This window comes from Chiloscyllium plagiosum, unplaced genomic scaffold (genome assembly GCF_037043375.1).
Source record: "Chiloscyllium plagiosum isolate Xiang-an unplaced genomic scaffold, Cpla_swu_hap1 HiC_scaffold_42, whole genome shotgun sequence".
NCBI classification, from domain to species: Eukaryota; Metazoa; Chordata; class Chondrichthyes; order Orectolobiformes; family Hemiscylliidae; genus Chiloscyllium; species Chiloscyllium plagiosum.
In genome coordinates, this window is record NW_028270180.1 from 17,164,452 (window position 1) to 17,188,186 (window position 23,735).

At 42.4% G+C, this 23,735-nt stretch overlaps 1 protein-coding gene across 7 annotated transcripts in view; it reads right to left on the bottom strand.

The window, feature by feature from the left end:
* The window catches only part of LOC122542628 (RNA-binding protein with multiple splicing 2), a 110,428-nt gene that overhangs the window by 80,983 nt on the left and 5,710 nt on the right, over positions 1-23,735 (bottom strand). For 2 of the 7 annotated variants that reach the window (XM_087982033.1, XM_087982031.1), the window contains exon 1: positions 22,948-22,992. The exons of 2 other annotated variants lie outside the window; for them this stretch is intronic. In XM_087982033.1, coding sequence (XP_087838159.1) covers positions 22,948-22,977 — 30 coding nt within the window. In that variant the 5' untranslated portion in view covers positions 22,978-22,992. Of the gene's footprint in view, positions 1-21,022; positions 21,233-22,947; positions 22,993-23,735 lie in introns of those variants that run through there. 3 more of the 7 variants (XM_043680616.2, XM_087982028.1, XM_087982029.1) reach the window with 2 other exon arrangements.

A 23,735-nucleotide genomic window follows, 5' to 3' on the forward strand; every position in this document is an offset into this window, starting at 1 on the left:
GATTACAGGCAGTGTAAAAACTGGGGGAACGACAGAGGCAGCTTGGAAAACTGTTGTAGTATGTGAAGGGTCATGAGCAGCAAGATGATCCTGTTGCCCTTGAAGGGGGAAGGGCAAAGAAACCTAGTCAATGGAAAAACAAGTACTGTAGAAAGGGAGTAAAACTAACCTCGGCTCAAAAACGTTCAAGAACAGAACAAAAAGCAAAAAGGAATACAAAAAACAAGTGACTTCTAGAGAAATATTTCAAATAGTGGCCAATAATCTATGGAGGACTGGAAGCAAAAGGAGGACCAAAACAAAAACTTCAGAATTGCAGCTGCTAGGATGATGTTGCCCACATCTGTGTTAACCAACGTACAGTTACTGATGCAGACGGTACAAGAGTAAAATCAGAGGCAGGGCCAGCCTGTTCTCTTATAAAAGAAGCTTGTAACCAAAGTCCAAGATAAAGAACACATAAAAGCGGCTTCAAGTGAATTGTAGCTGGCGTCAATCTGGATCAAAATTAGAACAGCACTGAAGGGAATTAACAATAATGGCAAAGCAGTAGGACAGGAGATATTCTATACGTTAATATTTCTCAGTCAATTTCATTGTAGAGACTACAGTTAAGTGGAAATTTGCATCCATAATAGTACGAGTCATTCAACATAGAGGACATAAGCAAAAGCAGCATGACCCACCACTGCAGGAAGATGGACATTAATTTGATTTTAAAAAAAAAAAACTGATATCTAAACCACGGTGTGGATCAATGTATCGCAAATGCCCTCCAAGCCAACATGCACATATCCAGGGCAGGTTTATTACAATGCAAAACATTCTTCGCCAATTCTAAGTCAACATTCTGATTATCTACCCATTTTGGTATGTGGTATTTCTAACAAAGTTCACTAATATTCCAGCTAAGTCAAGCTTAATACATGATCAAAAACTTAACTTCAACTGATTAAAAGAAGTTTTTCTTCAACTGGGAAGATTCACATCAGTCATGCAGCTTCTGGGTTAGTGGTGCTGGAAAAGCACAGCAGTTCAGGCAGCATCCGAGGAGCACAGAAACAAGACCCTTCGGTCCAAGTGCTCCGTGCTGATCAGATATCCTAAATTAATCTAGTTCCATATCCTTCTAAACCCTTCCTATTCATATACCTATCCAGATGCTTTATAAAATGCTGTAGTTGTACTAGCCTCCACCACGTCTCGAGTTAGCGTACATTAATATTGAGGTGTAGGCCCTAACAGTCGGTGTTAAAAAAATCCAGAAGGCAAGCATATGGATGGCACGGTGGCTCAGTGGTTAGCACTGCTGCCTCTCAGCACCAGGGTCCCAGGTTCGATCCCAGCCTGTGTGGAGTTTGCACATTCTCCCCGTGTCTGCGTGGGTTTCCTCCGGGTGCTCCTGTTTCTCCCACAGTCCAAAGATGTGCAGGTTAGGTGAATTGGCCATGCTAAATTGCCCGTAGTGTTAGGTGCATTAGTCAGAGGGAAATGAGTCTGGGTGGGTTACTCTTCAGAGGGTCGGTGTAGACTTGTTGGGCCGAAGGGACTGTTTCCACACTGTAGGGAATCTAATCATACACAGGTCACATTAATTCCTTTTGCAATGCTGAAGTAAATTTGCTGAAGAAAAAAAAAGTGTTTCTTTTATTTTAGAGACAGAGTGCAAAACCTTTACTTGACACATTTGCAGTTTTATAGCCAGTTCAAATGCTACAAAGATGATGATCCAAGTTGATTGTGAGCAGATTAATGGCGAGCAATTAACTACAGCGTTACAAATTGCACCCTGAATCTGCTGGGCAGTCCTGGACTCAGCACAAATTCCATGGAAACTTCACCTCAGATCTACTCAAGCAAAGACTGGACGTATCACTTGCATAAGCAAGCAGCAAGAACACATTGTAAAGCAACTATATAGAAGCTCCTTGGATGCTGCCTGAACTGCTGTGCTCTTCCAGCACCACTAATCCAGAATTATAGAGAGATGTTCACTCACACAAGTGCAAAGGAAGATTGCAATGCCAATACTTGGATTCAGCATCAGGGGCTAAATAGGAAATTAACCCAATTGAGTGAACATACCAACACATGGCCTAAATGTGTGTTGCAGCACAGGCTTACCACACAAGTGAAGCTGTTCAAACTCACATGCATCATGGCCCCCGAGACCAATATTGGGTTGACAGGGGTCCCTCATGAGTCCCTCTCTGGGTCAGTAAATCAGAGACTTTTAGCTCATTTCAGCACACTGAACAGAGATGTGCCCCAAAAAACGTATGCTGAAGGTCGTAGACTTTTCATCTTTAAGAGGTCGAGCAAGTATTTCAGAATTCTATTCTCGATCATCTAGGAAAGAAAGGCAGGCCTCCAGGCTCTAATTCAACTGCACTCTGAAACAGCTACTCTATCAGTGATTCCAGATGAAAATAACTAAGGAATGAAGAAAGGCTGTTTATTTCACTGAAGTGCCGATACTTCTGGGAGTAGGCTAGATTAGTAATCAGGAAGGTGGAGGGGTCTTTTGGTCAATGGAATGCATCAAGGCTGACAGGGCTGCAACCTTTCACTTACAAGGTTTGACTTCATCAGTTCTTGGCATTGAAGCTGGAAACAGCCTAAAAGGGAAGCAACGGCCCGATGGTATTATCACTGGATCTTTAATCCAGAGAACTAGGCAATGCTTCAGGGACCCTTCGTTCAAATCTCACCATAGCAGATGGTAGGAACTTGATTTTGATAAGTATCTGGAATTAAGAGTCCAATGATGACGATGAATCCATTGTCAATTGTGGGAAAAACCCATTTGGTTTACTAATGGCCTTGAGGGAAGGAAACCGCTATCCTTACCTGGTCTGGCTGACATACAACTCCAGACCCACAGCAATGTGGCTAACTCTTAACTGCCCTCTGGGCAATTAGGGATGGGCAATATATGTTAAACTAGCCAGCAATGCTCTCATCCTGGGAGTGCATTTTAAAAATGTCATGTGTAATGGTGAAGGCATTAAAATTTGTAACTGTTGAGAGCAGGGCCTTAATTATTTCCAATGAATGGATGAAAGAATTTGTCCATTGCAATGGAATAGAAAAGTAGGATTTAAAAACAGACTGCAGAATGCGGAGGTAGAGGGTGTCCTTTCATATCAAATCACAAATTTGACATTCGAGCACAGCAAGTAATTAGAAAACAAAATGAAATGTTGGTGCTCATTAGAAAAAAAGGGAATGGTGTAGTGCAGGGAAGTCTTGTTACAACTGTACAGGCACACATTTGGACTCTAGGTAGAATACAGTGTTAGATGTGGTCTCCTAATAGGATAGAATTGCCTTGGGAGCACAGAAGGTTCATTAAGCTGATTGAGAGTCATGAGATTGTCTGATGGAGGAAAGGTCAAAGGGGTCCTTCCTAAAGCACAAGATCCTGAGTGAACTCAATAGTTGATGCCGAAGAGATGTTTCCCTTGCTGCAGAACCTATGACCATATCGATATATAAAACAGGCCTTTTTTCCCCCCCTCTTGGAAATTTAGCTCAGAGAATCTTTACTCTTAGGAAACAGCTTCAAAAAAAAAGTTAAAATCATTGAACATATTCAAGATTGAAGATAGATGATTTTTGATCAAGGGGAGCGAGGGTACAGCTGCTAGAATAGAAATTGGAGTTAGGGTACAATCAGGTAAGTCATGAAATGGCAGAAGAGACTGACTGCATGAGCTGAATGGCCGAATTCTAATCTAATTATATATTGCAGATCAGAGATCTGGAAGATCTCCAAATGTATCTTAGATATGCAGAATACACAAGCTTAAAACCAACATACCAACAGATTCAAGACCAGCTTTCTCCCTGTTGTTAGACTTCTGAATGGACTTCAATTTTAAACTTAATGCTGAACTCTTTGTACACCTTCTCTATAGCTGTAACATTGAACAGAGCGAGGAATGCAATCACCCTATGATCTTTGTGAGACGTGAGCTGCCTGTACTATATGCAAAACTTTGCACTGTGCCCAGGTACGTAGACCAATATATCAGCTCAGATTAAACTTCAGAGAACACAGTCTAGCAAACAAATTCACCAGACCTAGAGTGTCTAATGCACAAATTAAAATTTCCATTGTTCGGAAAGGCAAGGACTGATTAGTGATAGTCAACATGGCTCTGTGCATGGGAAGTCATGTCTCACAAACTTTATTTTTTTGACGTAGTAACAAAGAGGATCAATGAGGGCAGAGCAGTAGATGTGATATATCTGGACTTCAGCAAGGCATTTGAGAAGGTTCTGCATGGGAGACTGGTTAGCAAGATTAGAATTCATGGAATACAGGGAGAACTAGCCATCTGGATACAGAACTGGCTCAAAGGAGGAGACAGAGGGTGGAGGAGGAGGGTCGTTTTTCAGATTGGAGGCCTGTGACCAGTAGACTGTCACAAGGATTGGTGCAGGGTCCACTACTTGTCATTTAGACATGAGCATAAGAGGTATAGTTATTAAGTTTGCAAATGACACCAAAAGGGGAGGTGTAGTGGACAGCAAAGGTTATCTCAGATTACAACAGGATCTTGATCCGATGGGCTAATGGGCTGAGGAATGGCAGAGTGGAGTTTAATTTAGATAAATGAGAGGTGCTGCATTTTGAAAATGCAAACCTTACCATTAAGTGTACAAGTCCGGTTAAGGTCCTAGGGAGTGCTGCTGAACAAAGACCTTGGCGTGCGGGTTCATAGCTTCTTGGAAGTACAGTTGTGGGTAGATAGGATAGTAAAGGCAGTGTTTGGTAAGTTTTCCTTTATTGGTCAGAGTATTGAGTACAGGAGTTAGGAGGTCACGTTGCAGAGTGTACAGGACATTGGTTAGACCACTGATGGAATATTGCATGCAATTCTGGTCTCCTTCCTCACGGAAGGATGTTGTGAAATGTGAAAGGATTCAGAAAAAATTTACAAGGATGTTGCCAGGGTTGGAGAATTTGGGCTACAGGGAGAGGCTGAATAGGCTGGGGCTGTTTTCCCTGGAGTGTTTATGGGTTATAAAGGTTTATAAAAATCATGAAGAGCACGGATAGAGTAAATAGACAAAGTCTCTTCCCTGGGGTGCAGGAGTCCAGAACTAAAGGGCATAGGTTTAGGGTGAGAGGGGAAGATATAAAACAGACCTAAGGGGCAACTTTTTCCACACAGAGGGTGGTGAGTGCATGGAATGAGCTGCCAGAGAAGTGGTGGAAACTGGTACAACTGCAAAAGGCATCTGGATGGGTACATCAATAGAAAGGGTTTGGAGGAATATGGGCCAAGTGCTGGCAAGTGGAACCAGATTAGGTTGGGATATCTGGTCAGCATGGACGAGTTGGACCGAAGGGTCTGTTTTCGTGCTGTACACCTCTATGACTGTGGATAACATTCGTGCAAGTAATTCTGGAAATTATAAAAACAATTGACTTTTTAAAACGCAACCTTCTCCTTTCATGATGGGTTTGCATATCCCCAAAGTGCTTGGCAATTTTGTTCTTTCCTTTCACCAGAGGCAGCTATAACTGGAATATCCAGGGCTCCACATAATCCTTCCCGAAACTAACCCTTTGTCCCCCCAAGCTCTCATCGAGAATGGACGTATTAGGGTGAGCAGCATTAAAATTGCACAGCATAAATCAGCCGTGCCATTATTTTCCCTTTTATTGAAAAGGCATTTCTGAAATATCTCCTAATTATACCATCCACACATCTGAAAAAAAAAAATAGTATTGCTAAAAGAAAAAAAAAACTTAAATTTCTTCATCTTTGCCCATCAGGACAATTCACTAGAATACCAATGCATAGGGAGATTGCCAACATGCGAGGGGACAGTGCTAATCAGCTGGGAAGTTGACTGATTGGTGCACTGTTCAGAACAAAGCTTTTACTAGTTAGATGACTGACAGTAACTGCCAAACCTCAATGACATTTAAAGCCAACCAGGTTGCCTCTCTGATTGGTTAAGGTACTGCCAGTCAACAACTGGCTAGCGATAATTTTTCCAGGGTTGGAACAGGATGTGCATCTATTGTCCGCAAAAGTGAAAACACGCTCAAACCAGTCTGACTTTCTAGGAGGCTGAATTGTTCATTTTTGCTTTTCCCCTGGACAAGCCAACTCCAAAACAAAACTAAAATAGTTCAAAACAAATATGACAACATTATTAATGTAATTAAGGTTCCAGGTCACACTTTCACAAGTTTTATACGCTAAATATCTACCTACTAAGCAATTCTTTAAATTCAGGCGTTGGACCTTCCCTTCAGTTCTCCTTACCCATGTCAACTCACCGACTATTGAAACGTTATACTATCCCATCCAAAGCCAATTCAGACTTTGCACTATAAAATTTTATTTTTGTTACACTTCCTTGCACCAATGCCCTTGGCTGTTATGGCAAGCGACAAATGCAGATCATCCCCATCTAACAGGGTGGCCTGCCTGAAGAGAGCTGCCAGGTCTCTAGCACCACTGGGAAGACAGTGGTCACTGCTGGGACTGCAGACAATCCACCACAGAGAGACAGCATGCACGCCATATTGCAATGTGGGTTCACCTGGCTGTTTTTAAACCATGTGTCAAGTCAGCCACCTCCAGTTGGCAAAGGAGGGGCAATGCCATATCGTTATGTCATGCTCCCCTCAATTGCACTCTAAGTTGATTAAGGCAGGAGAAAGAAAAGGAGCACAGCTCTCTGGGTCACAAGGTGACAAAATTCAGAGGGGCTACCAAGGGACCCCAGTTTCTAATCAGTAATGACTTTGAGCAGGAGATGGTAAGCATGACAAGGTTACAGGGAGTGGATACAATATGCCTACTTAGTACACAATAAATAAACGTCTTCATTTGATAAACATGATACAAATCTAAGGGTGGAAAAAAACGAGACAATCAAGCTTAACACAAGCAAGGTTTAAAAATCTGAGATTACTTCTCTATTTAAAAAAAAATGGATTATGTAACATTTCCATTAGACTAGACATCTTGAATGCCCAATTGGATCACATCACGTTATGCATACTTAATATTCTCTAGATACATAGCCAGGGCTGTGACATTGCTACAATCATGCCCTTATTTGGGCAAAACAAGCATTGGGTGCAGAGTGATGCTTTGACAGTTACTTATTTCCACTGTCTGGAGGCAATGCACAGATTCTAGTATTTAACTCAACCAACCAGCCACCTTCAAGGCAGAAGTAGTATTATGTCACTGAAGGGCATCTGGTTCTTCCCTCTACAAGAGGAGGTGAGCGCAGATGCACAGGCTCCAGTCCTGCTGCCTTCCTCAAGGCAGCAGCAAAAGGAACGGTCACTATGCTTAGCTTCAACATAGAGACAATACACATCTAGAGAAATTGCTGGCCGCCTTCAGGCAAACCAGGGTCTAGTTCATACAAATACAATACGGTGGATGCTGAAAAAAATCAGAAATAAACAAAAAAAATGCTCGAGTTCCACAGTGTCACATCAGGTTTGGAACATTGCCTCCCCCCGGCAGATGCAGTCAGATTTGTTCAGTTTCTAACAGTGCTTTCATTCCAGTTTGTGCAAGTCAGTCCTAACTATAGGAGCCCCCCCCCAAATGTTCATAAATTGGATGTTTGGACACTTACTTGTAAACACTGTCCATACTTTGTGTTAATGTTAAAGATCTGACATTTCCTGTACTCAAGAACAGCTCCTTTATTTTGTCCAGCAACGTGTCCAGATACACTAACAAATCGGCGGCACGGTGGCACAGTGGTTAGCACTGCTGCCTCACAGCGCCAGAGACCCAGGTTCAATTCCTGCCTTAGGCGACTGACTGTGTGGAGTTTGCACATTCTCCCCGTGTCTGCGTGGGTTTCCTCCGGGTGCTCCGGTTTCCTCCCACAGTCCAAAGATGTGCAGGTCAGGTGAATTGGCCATGGTAAATTGCCCGTAGTGTTAGGTAAGGGGTAAATGTAGTGGTATGGGTGGGTTGCGCCTCGGCGGGTCGGTGTGGACTTGTTGGGCCGAAGGGCCTGTTTCCACGCTGTAATGTAATCTAATCTAAATCAACTTGCAACTGTCCCCAATATGGAACCTATTCGCAATCCAGGGATTGCCTGTACAGACAAAACCAACTCAAGCCTGAAATATCTTCCTGTTCAAGAGCCTGGTGAGCTAGTTTCAGAGTAATAGGGAACAGTTATCTACAAAATAAACATTGATTTACTGTCTCGCGTAGTCTTTGTCCAAAAAAGCTTCAGAACATCCATTAGTTTCAGCAAACCACATGTTAAGTTGCCTATCTACATCTTAATTTTCACTTTGGTTACAAGAATAGTTTAAGTCAGTACTCCAAAGCTCAATCTAGTACTTTCACCTTTTGTATAACTTGAAATCTCTCATAATTAAGGACCAAATTGCAAACAAGACCATCATCAAGCCAAAATATCTTACCTACAGCTAGGAGTGTTCAAATTAACAGCACTATCAACAAACCAAAATCCTAGAGGGACCTTGGCCTGTCCGCACATGGAGAGAATTTTAATCCCTGATCGTTAACCTTCAAATGGACATCTTTGCCATTAATTTCTCTCGCCCCCAACTTGCACACCCTTAAAAAGGCTGATAACATTTATTGGCCCATTCTCCCAACTGGTTTTAAAAGTTTACGATATTTGAATTTATTACGATGTTTAGTCAAAGTTACTCACGCCCCTTCGCTTCCAGCTCAATAAGCATCACAACATTCAAGCCCTCACTTGTCAGTTGACCACCATGTCTTCAAACAAATTCATGAACAGAATGGCATGCACCATTAAAACCAACTTTTCACGACTCAGCAATGTGAGGAATACCATGAGAATGTGCATCTCAATTTTAAATCAAGTACTTATTACAGGTTAAGTTTTACAACTAAGTTTTAAAACATTGCTAAAAAAGTTTAAGGGACGAGGATGCAAACAGACACGATTTGAACCTGCACGGCAAAGAGGGTGCTGATTGGTTGAATCGTCACTGGCACAGTGATACACCAAAACAGTTAACTGTCAACCAAACGGAGTAGATTCTGATTGATCGGTGTTGCCATGGGGATACACAAAAATATAAACAGCTACTTGTGATAAGTGAGAAAAAGGACCCTAGCAATCTGCTGTGTAAGCTTGATACACAAAATGGGGCATTTCAAAACTATCCTGCATGATAAATGGATAGCCTGATCAAATTGTCACTCACTGATGTATCCTAGCAACCAACACATTAAGCCCAATCAGTTTTGCTGTGAATGGCCAAACACCCAGTATCACAAGCCTCAATACATATATCCAACTTTAGCCATGATTCTGCTATTGGAAAGCATTGGCTAATTAATCCAGACTGTGCCAATGGTTACCCTGGAAATCAATTTAACACCACCAGCCAGGCCCACTGTGATATATTACTATGTGCTAGAAGCTGCATTTTCACATAACCCTGTTGAGTAGGCAAAAGCTTTGTACATACATTGCATCTTCTTCATACAGAAGGGTTATGAAGACTGTCAATTTCTGCTGCACCATGGCAACACCCTGACCAATCAAAAGCTACCCACCAGATGAGAATGAAGACTGATAGTTAACTGTTCTTGCTGCATCATGCCAATGATGCCCCAGCCAATCAGCACCTTCTTCCCATGTTACAAAAACATTTCCTTCAGGTTTGTTTCTATTGAGTTCAAGAGAAAAGGTTTTATTGTGGCAACATTTAAGTTCTGTACTTACAAGGAATTATTGATCATTGAACTCAAGGGTTTGATACAGTACTCTAATTAACTTATTGCACGTAGACATGACTGAATAGACCAGCATTTTATCATTTAATGTGGCCACAAGCAACCTTCTGAAAATACTGCAGCCTATTGTGGGTAGGTACACCCATTGTGCTTGTAGGGAGGGAGGTAAATACTGGGTGATCCGGTTTCATTCCTTTACAGCTCTGTAGTGGCTTGATAAATGATATACCAGCCAGTCCATTGTAAGAAGTCAGTTAAGAGTCGACTACACCATGCATCTAAAGTCACAAGTAGGCCAGGCCAAGTAAAGATTGCAGATTTCTCCTTTAGGAAAGCAGAGACAGTAACCAAATGGGTTTTTAATGACGAGTTGACAATTGTTTCATGATAATCAGTAGAGAATGCAGTGCTGGAAAAGCACAGGTCAGGTAGCATCTGAGCAGGAAAAATGGACATTTCCGGCAAAAAGCCCTTCAGAATTTCCTGACCTGCTGCCTGACCTGCTGTGCTTTTCCAGCACCACACTGTCCACTCTAATAACCAGCATCTGCAGTACTCACTTTTACCTAATTGTTTCACGGTCAGCAGTCTAGTGTTTAAACTTCCAGATTCATTGAATTTGAACCAGTGTCTCTGGATTTACTAGTAGAGTGACATTACCACCATATCACTGCCTCTCTAATATTGAATGGAATGAAATTAATTTTAAAAAGTTTAGATTAGATTCCCTACAGTATGGAAACAGGCCCTTCAGCCCAACAAGTCCACAAGTTATTTACAGCCAAGAGGATATTTATGGGTAGAATGCAAAAAAGACCTCCTTTTGGTAGGATCTAAGATATTTCACAATGCTTAAAATATACACATTTTAACAAGCAAATCTGAGGTCCATTTTGTATCAAATGTCACATGAGGCAATTAACAGGTTTGTTTAAACTACCATTGCACTACCCCAACTAAGATCACATTTGTCCAGTCATTAATCCCAGTTTACTGTTCCGAAATCAGGCCATTTCAGCTTGGTTGGCAGTTAGAATATGCATTTGCTTCAGCTCACTCACAGCAAACAGGAAAGGCGATTGATGCAAAACATCCTCAGGGGATCACGAACATTACCAAACCGGTCCCGCTGGAAAGTTATTCGAAGCTAGCTTAAAATGGGAAAGAGTTATTTGCATGAGAGGGAGACCAACCTAGAATTGGATCAACAAGAAATCACTTGGAGGGGCAGGGGGTGGCAGGGAGAAAGAGAGAAGGAAAATTGCTATATCAGCCTGTCCACTTACAAGAAAAGTCAAATTCTCAAGTAGACCAACTCAGGCTGTTACAATAATGGTATGAACTATCTAAAACTCCCACAAATTGATTTTAATACTGAAGACTCTCGTGGAACAAGTGATTGTTTTTTTAAAAAAAGACCAAAAAATGTTAAAAAGCTGAGCTTACCTAGCCATATAACAAGACTAGTGCAGGGAACTCAGAACATCCTAAACCGGCAGCACTGAAGTTACCATTTCACCCAACGACAATGAGACAAACTGTCACCATCATGAAGTGTACACATCTCCTATTTAGGAATCACACTTGCACGATAAAGTTGCATTTTGAGGGCGAAAGATAATCTTTCCAAAACGGCTATTCTTCAAGCAATGGAGCTGGTGTCAGGAATGCAGAAATTGAGCATATTTCAATAGCTTGCTTGACAGCAAAAAAGAGAAAGAGGGATTAACAAATATGAATAAAATCTGAAAGACTTGCACCTTCTTTCTACGTTTCACCTCTTGAAGGAAGCACATGAACAATCATTACAAAAAGGGGACGTTTCCTTAGATTTCTAGCGGCCACAGTATTTTGCTTTCACACGAAAAAGCAATTTGGGAAAGCAAATATTCAACAACTCAAGATTTAGCAAGTTAAAAAATTGCAACACCAGGTTATAGTCCAACAGGTTTATTTGGAAGCGCTAGCTTTCAGAGTGGTTCCTTCAACCACCTGAAGGTGCTCAGAAAGCTCTTGCTTCCAAATACACCTGTTGGACTATAACCTGATGTTGCAATTTTTAAACTTTGTTCATCCAAGTCCAACATTGGCACCACCAAATCAAGATTCAGGAAGCAAGACAACAGCTTAAACAGTGGCAGACACGTTTCATTCTCACAAAGACTCCAAGACTTGAAACCATTTCTGCTTTTACTTTCCTGTTTGTGCTAGACACCTTCCCCCTTCCTCTACCCCGCAAGCACTTCGTAAACTTATTACCCATTTTTAAAGTCTCAATTTATTCTTTTCTCTGGTTAATAAAAAGATTCCTTTCTTTCACTCATCAAAACCTTGAAACAGCTTCCTTCCCTTTGATCAAGTCAACTTAGTTTTAATTGAAGAACTGTAGCAGAGTGTTAAAAGATTTGTTGCCACAGGGGTTTACATCGAGGGGAGCCAATGCTCCTTCCTCACCTGCTGGTAACAAGAATAACCTGATAAAAGAATCGCAGCCAAATGTTGAGGTTATCAATCATTCCATCCAGTAATTTGAATGATCGGTCTAAGTAGCTGCATCAGAGCCAAGATTAGAGTGGTGCTGGAAACACACAGGTCAGGCAGCAGAGGAGCAGGAAAATTTATGTTTTGGACAAAAGCCCTTCATCAGGAATCATTCCAAAACGTTGATTTTCCTGCTCCTCGGATGCTGCCTGACCTGCTGTGCTTTTCCAGCACCACTCTAAACTTGACTCTGATCTCCATCATCTGCAGTACCCACTTTCGCCAAAGTAGCTGCATCAGTAACAATGGAATTAATGACGACTTAAAATCCAGATGATTCTCATTCCTTTTGAATTTGTTTATTTCTGCTGCTCCTTTTTTTATTCTGGTTTTGTAATCAAGAGGTCACCAGAGTCACAGAGCCATAGAGACGTACAGCGACTTTGTCCACTTTTCATTGCACTCCTATACTGGAGTATAGGTGACAGTAAAAACCTAATTCCTAAGTGCAGGCATTAAAGCTCATCCTAGATTTTCATAACATTAAAGATTCACCATTCAAATAAAGTCATGATTTGGTACAAATTGTAGAGGTCTACTTAAATAAGCTTCAGGGCACATAATGAGGGGGGTTGTGGCTCAGGCATTTCAGGTATAACCATATTAGATGTGATTTAACTTAGACTCTCATTTCTGTAGAAAACCATATGTTATTTCTAGGCCAATTATATAGTGCACAAAATCAGACATTAGAAGCTTCAGACTCCTTTAATCTCAATGACAAGAATGTCTACATCTGTTGACTGATAAGATTAGAAAAATTAGCTTTTGAGGCACAGGGTTGAATGCTTTCCCCCCCCCCCCCAAGCTAATTGCCATTTGAATTCAGCTCCACAAACTATTTTATGTACAGATTAAAATATCGCCTTAATGACCAAATTTAGCCAGGTTCACATGAAAGACTCCTTATTCTGGGAAAGGATCAAGTCAACCGAATTAGCTGAACAACTAAAGCACTTCTGCTTGAAACTCCCTTCAGTTTTAGTCAGCATTTGGTCCACCAACAGCACAACAGAATAGTGTCTGTCCAGAACAGTGCCAGATGTTGCAGTAAGGAAGTCATAGCAAAGTGAAGCATGTGGGCAACCAACTCATACCCATAAAGGCATGACTTTTGGCATACATACTAAGTTCCTTCAAATTATTACATAGGATTCACTATCTAAATAGGCCTAGGAATTATAATTCTGTGGAACAGAAGAATAAATACAGGGGCTGTTGTGGCATAGTAGTAGTGCCCCTACTCTGACCCAGGAGGCCTGGGTTCAAGTCCCAACTGCTCCAGAGATGATTAGATTAGATTCCCTACAGTGTGGAAACAGGCTTTTTGACCCAACCAATCCACATCGACCCTAACACTACGGGCAATTTAGCATGGCCAATTCACCTGACCTGCACATCTTTGGACTGTGGGAGGAAACCAGAGCACCCGGAGGAAACCCACGCAGACACGGGGAGAATATGCAAACTCCACAGAGAGTCGATAGAGGCTGGAATCAAATCTGGGACCCTGGTGCTGAGGCAGCAGTGCTAACCACAGCCCACCAACCTGTATCTCAACTCATCTGAACAGGTGGATTAAAAGAACTGCTTGAAAAATGATAACAGGGATGTATTTTCTTGACCTCCACAATCACAACACGATCAAATGAAGCAGAATATTCTAGGGATTCTTGCGGTCTTGGCAGTGACTGAACTAGCTGGGCTGAATAACAGTCTACAGATCAATAGTTCATGCTTTACACAACAAGCAGAGTAACTCAAGACTTTAAGGATCCTACAATTCCTGTTTTTGATAGAAATATTTATGTACAGTACAGGTAGTTCTTCTATAACCGATTGGTTGTGTTCTTGCGCAACCCCACATTATAGAAAAATCACGCTTTAGAAACACCACTTAAAAATATTGGCGATGTAATCGTGTTACATCCAACACGTGCTTTAAAAGTACATGGTTTAGAAACCGGGTCCTCAATTGGTCAATCCACATTACAGCAAATTCTGCATTTCGTTAATGCGAATGAGTTGGAAAATAATCGTCATGGTTTGTCAAACACATCATCCCATTTTCCCTTTTATGGCCATTCTTTGAAGTGGTTTACTGAGGAATTTTTCTCCCCAGCCCCCCACCAATCCAGGTGGTGTTGGGAATCACTGCCTGTAAGGATGGCACAGGCAGAAGCAGTCAGTCAGTCAGTCATTGTGGTAGTATTTAGGTATACACCCGAGATGCCAAGGTATATATATTTCTCTATAGGCGAGAAGTGGGATTAGAATATAACTTGGTGCTCATTTTTGATTGGTGTCGATTCAAAAAGTTGAATGGCCTTTCTCAGTGCTGTAGACCTCTATGTTAGAAACAAGATTATTCAAGAGGGAAGCAAAATTGGAATAGTTAGCCAACTAGTGGATACAGCACAGGGGTCTCAAGTGTTTGCAATCTGCCCTTAAACCTTACGTAAAGGAACCAATTTTACTGGTGACTCATTTGCTGGTGATACAAAAGTCTAGTTGGAAAATAGTTTGCAAGTTCAGAGCAAACAGTCTGCAAAAGGGATAGAGATGGTTTAAGAAAGTAGGGAAAGAAAAACAGCTTTGTAAATGGTGTACTGTGTGGATGAAAGACATTGCTGACTTTTTTTTTTAATACCAAAGAGAAAAGCAGATTCATTAAATGGAGAGGGGCGACAGATATAATGATAGAGTGCATCTAGATGGCATCAAGACTTGAATTACAGGAGGTTAGCAGTGCAGCCACAGCAACTAATTAGGAACACAAACAGAATACTGGAATTTATTGCAGGGAGTTGGGAGTATTAAAGTCAGGCAGTCTTGGTATGACTAAGGTGCATTCCCGAGTCCCGAACTGCTGTACTGACCGTTGGTCTCCAAAGTATATTTATTCATTGTGAACCTTCTCTGAAAGGCCTCTCGGCTGATGCCAGAAGAAGAGGTTGCCCTCTGAGGAACGTATAATTAGATTTCGTAAGGATGAGGGTGACCTTATGGAAGTATTCAGGTTTCTGATGAGGGACCTCACATGCTGAGAGAACGTTTCCCTCTGGAAGGGCCAGGAGCAACAAGGCACTGTTTCAAGATCTTAAAAAAAAAGCATCCCGATTAAGAGGGAGAGGAGGAGAATTGCTTCTCGGAAGATATCTGGCCAGCATGGACAAGTTAGGCCGAAGGGTCTGTTTCCATGCTGTGCATCTCTGACTCAAAGAGCTAGCTTTCTGCCTTTGCTATCCCAAAGGGCAGAGGAGGCTGGGTCACAATGTATAAGAATAGAGGTTGTGGGTGGACAAACAGGACCATCAAGAAATCAACTATCATCTTACTGAATGCAGAATTGATGGGCTGCATGGTGGCACAGTGGTTAGCACTGCTGCCTCAGCGCCAGAGACCAGGGTTCAATTCCCACCTCAGGCGACTGACTGTGTGGAGTTTGCACGTTCTCCCCGTGTCTGAGTGGGTTTCCTCCGAGTGCTCCGGTTTCCTCCCACAGTCCAAAAAAAGTGTGCAGGTTAGGTGAATTGGCCATGCTAAATTGCCCGTAGTGGTAGGTGAAGGGGTAAATGTAAGGGTCTGGGTGGGTTGCGCTTCAGTGGGTTGGTGTGGACTTGTTGGGCCGAAGGGCCTGTTTCCATACTAAGTAATCTAATCTATAACTGAGCCCGAATATATTTCCTTAAGATCTCACTGTGTAGATTTATTGTTGGAGCATTGTTTCCATTGAAGTTATAGCACTGAACTATTTGCTGCAACCACACTTCCTTGTCTCTTAACACATCCTTCTTCAACTAGCCACCCTTAAACACTTGAAAAATCATTTAACCACATTCACCTTTAAAATTCTCAATATGCTTGCTACACTTTAAGACCAAGACTGTAAAAGGTACCACAGAAATGAATAGTTTCCTTTCAAAACACCTCCACAAAGCTCTGCACATCCACCACAACCCCAACGCAAATCAGCCAGCCACTGGGAGACCAGTCCACAGTGGATTTCACCCAAAACAGAAATGTTATTTCATTGAGTGTACGAGTGTTTAGATTAACTCAACAGTCCAAAAAGCTGCTAAGACTTGCATGTCAATTTATGGAAGTTCTGATCCAAAAATAGTACTTTTGGCAGTGTAGCTTAAATCTCCTGTGAATCATCTGTACCAGCCTTGCGCTGCTCGATAAGCAGACAGCCCCATTCCAGCCAAGTTTACATGCACATAAGATGTAGCCATGTATGGATATTTCAGTTATACAAGGAGGTTTGGTAGATAAGACTTTAAAAAAAGATCCAAAACATTACCCATTATGGTAACACTAGCATCAAAATCAAGATCTTAAGTGCCAGTTTTATTTTAAAAATAAAGACAGACCAGTCTTCCATCTGTAATCTTCAATGGTTTATTGCATTTCTGGGCAACAGAAAAAGGGACAATCATTGGAATTCCATTATAGCCGATTAGCAATACATGATGAGGCCACTTGGCCCATTGTGAGCACAAGCTGCATGAATCCAGAACCTCCACCATCCTTTTGATGGTTAACCGCTTGGTACATGAAACAAGAACTCAGCTTCCACTCTGGAGAGCGGCTGCCACATGAACAGATGAAGGGCCTTTGCCCGAAACATCGATTTCCCTGCTCCTCAAATGCTGCCTGGCCTGCTGTACTTTTCCAGCACCACTCTCATCTTGACTCCATCTCCAGCACCTGCAGTACCCACTTCTGCATAGGTGCGTTAGGTTAAAGTGTCAGCTGGCTCTACAGCAACAGAACTCTCCTTCAGAAGTTACCCTCCAGTCCCCTGAAAGTCTCCGCTGCTCTTTTCTGTAGCGCGATCTAGCTATTGAAGTGGAAAAACTTACTGTAGTCAAGTGAACCAAGGACATAGTTCAATTCTGAATCAGTAAATTGCACATCGCCGATTTAGACAAAGACTGATTGTTAGAAAGTCTAATCGGGGAAAACAAGTTAACGTATTAACCTGAATCTGGCTACAATGGAGGAAGTTAACCAGCTAGCTGCTTATTAACAGAAGCTTCAGGAGGCACATTTTGAAAATGGAATATGTAGAAAAAGGCACCAAACAAACAGTGGAAGATTGATACTGACAGGAAAGAGTAAGAAATAATAAACTGGCTTGAGCAAGAGGCACAGGAGAGCTGACCACAAGCTCGATTCATAAAGCAACAGAAAACAGAAGCTCCGGGACAGAACAATACAGCCTGGGTTGCAGGCAGCTAAAGCTACAATCACTGAGAACAGACTAATAAATATGCAGAATGTTTAAAACGAATGGGGACTGGAGAGAGACAGAGGAGAAAAAAGGTGGGGGGGGGAAAACAAAAAAAAAAAAGATAAGAACAGGTGAGGCGATGAGGGATTTGAAAACCGTAAACTTTTCTGGAATGGAGGTGTCACCACACCAGGTCCCAGCACACAGGAGCAAGGGGAGTTGGCGCAGAATGGAATGAGGAATGCAAGGTTTGGATGAGTTTGAGGGGAATACGGAGGCTAAGCGAGATTACAACTTTCTCAATCGATATTTTGAAGAGGAGAATGAAACTCTTTGATGTGAATACTTCAAAAGACATTCAAGTGAACTGCTGGTGAAGCTTGTACAAAGTGATGGAGAGGTTTCAAGAATGGACCAAAATGTTGATTAATGGAAGTATTTTTCTTCACCAGTACTGACACTTCAGACGACAAAGCCGGTACAAATGAAGGCACAAAAACAAGTTACGTTCTCGAACTTGATATTAAATGCCAAATCAGTCAAAGGGGAGAGCTTTAACCCAACAGTTTTATTTTTAAAAACAGCAGGGGTGACAGGAGAGAGAAAGATGTGAAACCCACAATTGAGTGGAAAACCTTTTTGGACCAGCTGTTAAAAATTTACAACCACATACCCAAATCAGGTTGGTCAAAAGCTATTTTTGAGGTTCTCATGCTACAGTGGCAGTGTCCCTGTATCTGAGCCAGAAGGCCCGGATGTGTTCTAATTTACTCCAGAGTTGCGTAATCACATCTCAAGTCAGTTAAAAATCAATTAAAAGCACCGTACACTGGCTGGTCAGTCAGACTGGATTTAAAATTGCCTAGTGGATTAACTTTCTATGAGGGGACTCGGGCAGGAGGGCAGTTTTAAGCTAGAAAAACAATGTGCAAGTTATATGAAGGCAGGATCACTGGCAACATTCAGCTCAACCTCCCTGTGATGGTATCCATCCTCCCTTTCACTCTCCCCTTGAAAGTGAAAACTCCCTGACAGTAAAACTCCAATCATTGCTAAATTCCTGGCCAGACAGAGATTCTGCTGTTAACCGTTGGGTTTCCACAGTTACTCAGTGTCCTGCTAATAAACATGTACAGGTCTAACATAACAAGCGGCGAGTGTATTTGGCATCCATTCTAGGATTTAAGGGCCTTGCTGACCCAGGTTATATTTCAGTGGTTTAAACAAGAATGTTGTATTGTTAACTCGAACAATAGTTTCCGCCAGTGAACAGCTGAAAGCATAATAAGACACTACTAAGTTGCTGTAACAACGCAGCACGATTTTGCCATTTTATCTGGCTAGGAGGGAGCTGGACAGTTGTAAATTGAAAAAAGGCAAGTCTCTAAATGCTGTAACCCAAAAGCAAATTCCAAAGGAATCGCTGGACTTCAAGCTGCATGATGTCTAAGGGACAACTGTCCCATTAGTCCCTGGCTAAGAATAAAAATGTTATCAACATCTGGACATCAGGAATGATCTTTGCACGTACACACACATACCCACACTAAGTCAGGCTCTGACAGGGTAAACTATAGTGCACTCTAATCTGTCACATTGATAGTTGCCTTAAAATTTAAAATAAAATGTGATCCATTAAAAAAGGGACATGGAAAAGTTTCATGAATGCTCTACGAAACGATCTATTCCAAAAAGGTCCGAGCAGACTGAAAACATCAACTCTGTTCCTCTCTCCTCAGGCATTGCCAGTCCTTGCCGAGTTTCTGCAGCACTGGTGTTTATTTCAGGTTTCCAGCAGCTGCAGTACTTTGCTTGCACAGGAGCTGACTGGAAATGCTAGATGTAGTTACATTGCTATGAATACTCTAAAACGCCAAAAAGCAAGGTAGGGGAAAAAAAAACTTGTTATTTAGCCTGATTTGACTAGATGGGCAAAATAGTTAGTGGATTCACTCCATTACAGCGCAGCATTTCATTAACTTTCAATTATGCTACAGACAGAGTGGGTTAGTAGCAAATAGTTTGGTCACAGGTGTGGACACTGGAACACTTGCAGATATTTCCAGTAACCAACTGCAGAGAGACTGCAGGGAAAGACTCCTGAGAAACAGGAAGCAGAATAAACTTTCCCCACATGAACACCACCAATCCGGATTAGCTTCTACATCAGAGAACAAGCAACTGGCGTTAAATAGTTGATGTTGCAATAAAGTTTGGAACTCTTATAATCTTGTCACAACGTCTCGGAAGCGTGCCTGATGTTAGACTCGTATTTGTGTTAATCAGCAGGCACTGGGAGGTTATTTGCGCGTGTGCATGTATAGGAGAGCAAGAGCCCACATTAACCCTCTAGCTAACGATATAGAATCCCTATAGTGTGGAAACAGACCCTTTGGCCCAACAAGGCCACACTGACCCTCCAAAGAGGGACCCACACAGACCCATTCCTTACTGCTCTACATTCAGACCAGACTGATGCAACTAACCCACACATGCCTGAACACTATGGGCAATTTTAACATGACCAATTCACCTAACTGGCACATCTCTGGACTATGGGAGGGTACTGGGGCACCTGGAGGCAACCCAAACAGACACCAGAAGAATATGCAAACTTCAAACAGACAGTCACCTGGAGGCAGGAATCAAACCTGGGTCCCTGGCACTGTGAGGCAGCAGTGCTAACCACGAGCCGCTGTGCTGCCCACAATAATGCTTTGAACAAGTGGAAATAAAATAGGAAAAGTTCAAGGAAAGTGCGTGTGTTGGGATTTAAGGAGGTAGTGTTTAAGAAAAGTAGCTACCAGTCAGGTCTGGTGAACTTCATTATAGGCTAGCTTACTCTCGCAAAACCCCCTCGCCCAGATGTTAACATCAGGAACCATTGCCACTTGAACGGTTTACCATTTCTGATGCAGACTACTCTTGGGCAATCACTGTTTCCAACAGTAAGCAGCAACTTGGAATAGAATTAGGTGCGTGGGGTAAGGGGGTGCTGAGAATACAGTTACGAGGGGGAAACCTTCCCCTTCCCCCAACCCTCAACTGTTGGTTTGGATTCCATTGCAGGAAGTGGACTCAAGGTACCGATGATAGGAAAAGGAGGGTTTTATCCCCCTGTGGCTGAATTCAAAAGCTCTTCCCTGCTCAGACAGGGAGAATTGAACCCTCGAGGTTCTGCAACACCCCAAAAGGAATTCGGACTGCTGCAAAACTCTCAATCCCATGTCAGAGGGCTGATCCCCGCTGCCTCTTTTGACCGGCATCTGGGAGGACAAAGAATCACTGGAAAATAAAACATCTCTCCTTTCACATCCTGCCACTATCAACTTCGATCATCTTGCCAAGTCTTAAAAAGAAGATACAGAACAGGTCGCTTCAACCCTGAGTCACTGGGAAATTATGTTGCTAGTGAAGGTTTCCAACATTGCCAAAGCTCACTGACACTGCAAATAATTACGCTCTCCAAAATGACTGGATCTCTTACCCTACTGGAAGATGTTATGGCACCACTGGGACAGGTGGGACTTGAACTCAAGACCACCTGGCCCATAGCTGGAGACCATATCACAATGATCCTCACTGCGTGCATGTGGAAATGCTCACCAAATGCCATGAGGGAATTACCATCGGGGACACCAAGTATCACTATTCCAAGAGCTGTTGTAGTACAGTTGGTCATTTGGCCCTCAGGTCTGTGCCAATAGCACATCACCACACTGTTGATACCAACCTCTCTCCATCTCTTCCAACAACCTTGTACATTGATCCTCATAACTGTCCAATCCCATCCTCAACACCAATTGAATCTGTCCCCTCAGAACATTCCAGAGCCTACCCACTTGTAGCATGAACCAGTTGTGTCACCATTGCTTCTTTTGCTAAAAGCCATCCCAAAGTGCTCCCTCGCGATCCTTCTATCAAACAGCTCTTCCTCTTCTACCCACCAATGCCCGTCATGATTTTGAGCCTCTCCTGTCAATCTTCGCCAAAGGAAATTGCTCCAACTTAAGAGTCAGAGTCAGCCACACAGCACGGAAACAGACTCTTCGGTCTAACTAGCCCATGCCAACCTCAATTCCAAACTAAACTAACACCAACTGCCTGCTACTGGCTGATATTCCTCCACACTTTTCCTAGTCATCTTATCCAAAATACATTTTAAACATTGGATGTGCGCACATTAACACCATTTTCTCAGGAAGTTCATTCTGTGTGAACTACCATGTAAAAAAGTTGTCCTTTTTTTTTTTAAAAAATCTCTCATCTCACCTTAAAAATGTGCCCCCTCATCTTGAATCCCCCATCCTAAGGAATAAACAACTACTATTAACTCCATGCATACATCTCATTTTATAAACCGCTATAAAGTCTCTCCACAAAACTAAATGGAATCATTCTCTTGAATCTTTTCCAAACCCTCTCCTATAGTTTCACACCTTTCCTAAAGTGTGGCATTCTGCACTGTACACAATTCTTCAAATCAGGTTGAAGCAGTCTTCAACACAGGTTTAACATAAATTTTGTTTTCATTATTAGATTAGATTCTGTAGAGTGTGGAAATCAGTCCACACTGACCGTCCAAAGAGTAAACCACCCAGACCAGTTTCCCTCTGACTAATGCACCTAACACTCTGGACAATTTAGCATGGCCAATTCATCCGACCTGCACATCTTTGGACTGTGGGAGGAAACCGGAGTACCTGGAGGAAACCCCACGGACGGACGGACACCTGAGGCTGGAATCAAACCTGGGACCCAGGTGCTGAGAGGCAGTGCTAATCACTGAGCCACCATGCCACCCAATTAAAGGCTACAAGTATGTTTCATTAACAAGTCTCAGTCTGTCTTCAATGATTTATGTACATGGACCCAGGCACCCCTCCTACACTTCCTTCATTATTGCCTCCTTTATTATTATCTCCCCTCATTCATCTTGAAAGGAAGAATCATGCTGCACTAAACATTGCTTTAAACTTAAATCTGTCACTTGTCTGCTCAACCTACTGAAGTTCTGCAGCTTTGTACCACACTTACATTTTGAAACTGTTTTGTTCGGCACAATCCACATCTAAATATGTACGTCCAGAGCAGGTGTCCAAACACTGAACACTAGGAGACTATTTTTAAACCATCCATCCAAAACAGTAGGACATTTGCCATTCCCCAGTCCTCTGACACCACCTCAGTGGTGAGGGATACAGCCAAGTTATGGTCAGCACCTCTTCAAGATCCACCCTCACTTGCCTTAGCCTCCTCAGAGCAATCCAACCCTGTTCAATTCTAAAGAAACTATTCAAAAATCAATTTTAAACTCTTCAAAGAGCCCAAAATCTATTCACAATCGACATGACCCTGACTGCATCAGTCTTTACCCAGGATTGAGATGGTAGTTGTTCATTTAATACTCACTATGCCAATACCTCCATGATTAAATCCCATTTTGGTTCCTTAAATCAGTCAACTCTTTCTTTTACCATCCTTTTACTGTGCATATAGAATTCACTCGAATGCACCTTGCATGTTTGCTGCTAATCCCTTTGCGGCCTCTGCCTTTTGCTTCTCGTTTTGTTTCTCCATTCTGTTTGGAACCTTCCGAAATTCAGCCCAGTTCAGGGTTGCATTGGCCACCTGGCATTGGTCAAAAACTCCTCACAGCACCGGAGACTTGGGTTCAATTCCCACCTCCGGTGACTGTGCAAACTCCACACAATTCTCCCCATGTTGTGCGTGGGTTTCCTCCGGGTGCTCCAGTTTCCTCCCACAATGTGGGAGGCAGGTCAGGTGGATTGGCCACGTGAAATTGCCCATAGTGTTAGGTGCGTTAATCAGGGATAAATATGGGGAAATGGGTCTGGGTGGGTTGCTCTTTAGAGGGTCAGTTTGGACTTGTTGGGCCAAAGGGCCTGTTTCCATACTGTTCAGAATCTAGTCTAAATCTTAATCTCTTCCATCATTCACAGCACTCCGAATTTATCTGCCCTACCTTCCGACCTGAGGAATATACCTTTTCTGTATCTAACCACTCTTTACTTAAAGCAAGTCAGTTACAGTCAATTTTTTATTCAATTTTAGATCAAATCACTTATTCAGCGATTGACAAAGCTAGTTAATCACTTTTACTCAAGATTGCTCCTTAGCCTTTTCCATTGACGTTGAAACTTTATTGCTGGAACAGCACAGCAGGTCAGGCAGCATCC